The following is a 5,171-nucleotide window of genomic DNA, read 5'->3' on the forward strand; positions in this document are numbered from 1 at the left end:
AAAAAAAAAAAAAAAACCTGCCCAATCTCATTTGCACAGACAAAAATATAAAGAGCAAAGGCCTCCTGAAGTCCAGCAGTAAAGCTGACAGATGGACGGCCTGACCGCTCATCTATCTCCTCCCTCAGGCCATAGCCCTGCTAAGTAGCTGGCGATCCTTTTTATGTCCTGCCCTTGGCCTGGGCTTGGCTTTTGCTTGCTTTTCATCACAATGTCATATACGCCAGGCTAGGCTAGCTTCAGACTGGATTGTGCAGCCAAGAATGACCTTAAATTTCTGATTCTCCTGCCTCTATCTACGGAGTTCTGGAATCACAGGCCTATGCCACTAAGCCCGGTGTACTGGACGTGGAACCCAGGACTAACCCAGGCGTTTGCTTGCCTTTTAACCTCGTTCCAGGAATTTTACGATCACACTCACAAGTTATTCGGGCCAGCAGGGCTGGTTGCCTGGAGAGTGAGCGGAGATGGGCTGAGCCGTCAGAGATAAGCAAGATGTCTACAGCACAGAGGCTACCTTGCAGGAGCACACAGGTGAGGTCTACACCCCTTCAACTTACACTTGGTTCCCAAAGGCACTCCTTGGCCTGACACATTGGCTGTCTTCACACCCTGCTCCTCAGGAAAAGCCACTCTCTGAATGATACTTACTCAAGAGAGATGTAGGCTAGGCCAGGAGAGGTGATGGCCTTTGTCCCTACAGTCTGCGGCAATGTTCTTGGTTCTATATGCTTACAAAATGACAAGAACATCTCAAGCCTCTCTTGCTCCTGAGAGCCTTGACAGAAAACACCGAGAGAAAAGGCTGACGTACCATCATGCCAACACCCACGGAGGCCTGGGCCCCAGCTCTCAGGCCATCGGAGAGGTTCTCAGTCACGGAACGCCCCAGGAGTGCGGTATCCGAGGAGAGGCGGTTAATCAATTCGCCTGTGCGGGTCTTGTCAAAGAAAGCAACCTCTTGCCTTAGAATGGAGGAGAACAGAGAGGTGCGCAGCCTGTTCACAATGCTCTGACCTGCAAAGGAAACACAATGGCCAATGGTGACTGTAGCCGCCCGCCATGCACGGGAGCGGCAAGCTGTTTATTTAGCCTGTTGTCAAAGCCAGTTGGTAGACTTAACACATCCGCTCTGTGGATCCTAACACGGGATGGACTCATACAGGCCTGGCCTGTATGTATCTGCATGTAACTTCCTGTTAGTAACTACAGACTGTGGGAGCAAGGAGAGAAGATAGTGATGAAGGTAGTGACATGGCCAGCGAGAAGATCCAGCAGGTGAAGGTCCCACATAAAGACAGGAGACCACTGGCTTCCAGAACATTTTCCTCTGATCTCACCACATGTGCATGCATGCTTGCATGTGTATGTAAACATATCATAACAACTATAAATACACTTTAATTCTTTAAAAGGTCACATGATCCTTGACATGTTGGGAGCATCACAGACCCGGAGCATCAATCTGTACATGACTGGCTCCCGTTACGTGAACTGTACTTAGCAATAGCAAAGAATGGGTTAACAACCCAGACACCATCTTCTTAGCCACACAGACATGGAAGGCAGTTCTGCACTGCCAGCTGCTAAACCGGGTTCTCTACAGGAAAGCCACTCGAGCTCCCACCCCAGCGGCTCCACAACAGCACGGAGCAGACAGCTCTTGCTTTGCTACCTGCTCAACCCTGACCACAAGAGAGTAGAGAATGTTCTGAATGACTTTCCTGGGGGGGGACGTGAGAGCCGAGTGCAACATCAGGAAGACAAGGGGCCTGGAACAGCGGCCCTCGGAGCCCTGACCGGACCCCAGGTCCTTTGTCACCTCACAAGACTGACCTGAAGACTGCATGAGGTAGACACGAATGCCGTTGGCGGCAGCGCCGCACAGGAACACACAGGTGAGCACAGCACAGAGCTGAGTCAGGCTGTCGCCATAGTCCTCACTTGGGTTGGTATAGATGACATCAATGATCCTCCCCAGGAAGAAGGGGGCAGACATGGTGATGACGCTGGACACAGCCAGAAACCCAACTGCAGCTGAAAGACAGGAGCGACACTCAGATGCACAGCACAGCATGGCACGGGCCTCAGGCCCACACTGGCCTCAGTGGCTGGGCGTTCTCCTTCACCAATGGGCCTGACTAAAGGATGCACCGGATGGCTTCAGGTTGAGAACAAGCATGGCTGTGTGGGATGTGTGATCCTTCCTCACACGGCTACAGAGAGGATGCTATGGTTTATATTCCTTCCTGTGAGCAGTGCCTGCAGCCACAATGGCCTCCCTCCTGACTTCTGGTATTCAAACTCATTTCAGATCCTGCTTCTCCTGTACTTCTGCTCCTTGCTCTAACTCCTGGGCATCTAACTTCACCTGCGTTCGGGAGGCAGACTACCCAGGGAACGTTATCTTCTGTGTATGTGGGGAAGGGGGAGCTTTTCTGCGTCAATGTCTAACTCTGTAGCCCAGGCTTGGCTTCAGACTCAGTATGTAGCTCAGGTTGGACTTGAACTTCCCACGACACTAACTCGGCTTCTTTTTTTTTTTTTTTTAATTATTTTCTTTATTTACATTTCAAATGCTATCCCGAAAGTTTCCTATACCCCTCCCCCCCACCTCTGCTCCCCTACCCACCCACTCCCACTCCTTGGCCCAGGCCTTGCCTTGTGCTGGGTCATATAAAGTTTGCAAGACCAAGGGGCCTCTATTCCCAGTGATGGACGATTAGGCCATCTTCTGCTACATATGCAGCTAGAGACACAAACTCCTAACTCGGCTTCTTGAATGCTAGGATTATAGGTGCATGTCATTGTGCCGGGCTTAACGCTCTTGACTGTGCTCAGTATTTCAAAGCTCTCGTTACATAAGCTTTGGGGAGCAGTTCCTGGGACCCACTTGCACATGGGGTGTCCCTTATGAGTAGTATGGCTTTGGGGAATAAAGCATGAAGTGACAGTTATCAGGAGAACAATTCTACATGCCAGTGAACAACAGATAAGGAGGCAGAAGCTTGCCAAAAAGTTCTAGCCGTGCTGGGCATGGTGGCGCACGCCTTTAATCACAGTACTCGGGAGGCAGAGGCAGGCGGATTTCTGAGTTCGAGGCCAGCCTGGTCTACAAAGTGAGGTCTAGGACAGCCAGGGCTATACAGAGAAACCCTGTCTCAAAACAAAACAAAACAAAACAAACAAAAAAAAAGTTCTAGCCATGTGTGGTGATGACTGTAATTCCAGCCCTTGGGGCACAGAGGCAGATCTCTGAGTTCAAGGCTGGCCTAGTCTACACAACAAGTTTCAAGCCTCCCAGTTTTAGCTATGTAGTTGGCTAAAACAAACAAAACATTCTAAAAGGAAAGTTCAGTTAGAAAGAACACACACATAGACAACCACACCTATACCTTTTTTTTTTTTTTTACCTCCCTCCGGTTTTTTGAGACAGGGTTTCTCTGTGCAGTCCTGGCTGTCCGGAACTCACTCTGTAGACCAGGCTGGCCTCGAACTCAGAAATCCACCTGCCTCTGCCTCCCGAGTGCTGGAATTATAGGCATGTGCCACCACGCCCGGCTATACTTTTTTTTTTAAGCATTAATTTATGTATGTGAGTACATTGTAGCTGTCTTCAGACACATCAAAAGAGGGCTTCGGATCTCATTACAGATGGTTGTAAGCCACTAATGTTGTTGCTGGGAATTGAACTCAGGACCTCTGGAAGAGCAGTCAGTGCTCTTAACCACTGAGCCATCTGTCCAGCCCCATACCTATACTTTTAAGGAACATGAAGTCATACATGACCAATTTTTTTCTACTCGTGATGATGGTGAAGCTGTGGGAAGGAGGCTCTCACGCTGGTGGGAGCTCACACTGCCCTGGTGAAGGAACAAGTGCACACCAGCAACAGGTGAGGTCGCGAGTGACTACCAACGGACTCCTGAGGATTATACTTCCATATGTGGAAATCCAAAGCCAAAGATGTGGGATTATAGCATTGCTTATATCCGCAAAAGAATCCATATCGTAAACACCCACGTAAATTAGTTAAGTTGAACCTACTACAAAGAATTTATAAATATTAAGCCACCAGTTTAAGGAACGAAGTCACTCTTTGGGTATCAACCTAGAACAATTGAGCAAGATGCACCGTGGGATCTGGGCCTGGTGACACAGGGCTGATGATATTCAGGAGGGTCACGAGTTCAAGTCTAACCTCAGCTACAGAGTGAGTTCAAGTCCAGTCTAGGCAACTTAACGAGGCACGGTCTCAATATAAAGAGGACTATGGTTGCCGCTAAGTGGTAGAGCACTTGCCTAGCATGCATGAAATCCTAGGTTTAATTCCCAGAACTGCTAAAGCAGAGAAAGACAACAGACAGACAGACAGACAGACAAAGACAAGACAAACAACTGGTTAAAGAACAAGTCCTAGATAACAATCTTCGCATCTGCAGAGTGGTTCCTTCTTTGCTCTTTCCTCAGAGTTGACACGAGTTCATAAGAGAAGAGTAGAAGAGTAGCCAAGGCTCCCAGGCTCCTTTTACAAGGGTGCTGTGATGAGCGCAGGGCAAGTCTACCTCCTCTGGGATAGCAAACCTCTTTGGAGCCTTGCTGATTTGTGGCAGCCCTGCCTGTGAATCCAGGAAGAGTTCCTTGGGCCCCTCTGCAAAGGATGAGGCTTCTGTCTCCTTGGGTGAGTGATGAGGCTGGACCCGTGAGCCAGCAGAGCAAGAGGAGTGAGCATGGGGGTGGGGCCCACTCTTCAGAGAGACTTAACCCTGCTTCCTGCCCTCCATGTATCTCCTTCCTTCTGTCCTGGCATTCTAAGTGTGCCTCTGGCTCACTGATGACGTCTGTTTTGCCAGCTGCTGTAGCCCCAGGGCCCTCACCTGCGTCACACAGCAAGAGCTCAATCAATACTTGCTGAGTGAAAGGAAGAGTATTGGACTTTAGCAAGGGAGTGCAAAGTGCCTGACCAGGGCAAAGTCCTTTGCTAGCTCAACAGGGATGGTCAGACCCGGGTACTCAGGGAGCTCACATGCCAGTTGTTAAAACTCACAGATGGCTCACAACCATGGTGACTCCAGTTCCAGAGAATCCAATGTCCTCTCCTGACCTCTGCAAGAACCAGGCACAGGTACACCCATGCAAAAAAAAAAAAAAAAAAAAAAAAAAAAAAAAAA

General features: G+C 49.3%; 1 protein-coding gene across 1 annotated transcript in view; it reads right to left on the reverse strand.

Moving 5' to 3' along the window:
- Abcb10 (ATP binding cassette subfamily B member 10) overlaps window positions 1-5,171 on the reverse strand; it is a 30,363-nt gene that overhangs the window by 17,203 nt on the left and 7,989 nt on the right. Inside the window, exons 2-3 of the mRNA XM_021220515.2 lie at window positions 1,837-2,037; window positions 815-1,017 (exon numbers count right to left, since the gene is read on the reverse strand). Of these exons, the coding sequence (XP_021076174.1) occupies window positions 815-1,017; window positions 1,837-2,037 (404 nt within the window). The remainder of the gene's footprint in view (window positions 1-814; window positions 1,018-1,836; window positions 2,038-5,171) is intronic.

This window comes from Mus pahari, chromosome 20 (genome assembly GCF_900095145.1).
Source record: "Mus pahari chromosome 20, PAHARI_EIJ_v1.1, whole genome shotgun sequence".
Classification (NCBI taxonomy): domain Eukaryota; kingdom Metazoa; phylum Chordata; class Mammalia; order Rodentia; family Muridae; genus Mus; species Mus pahari.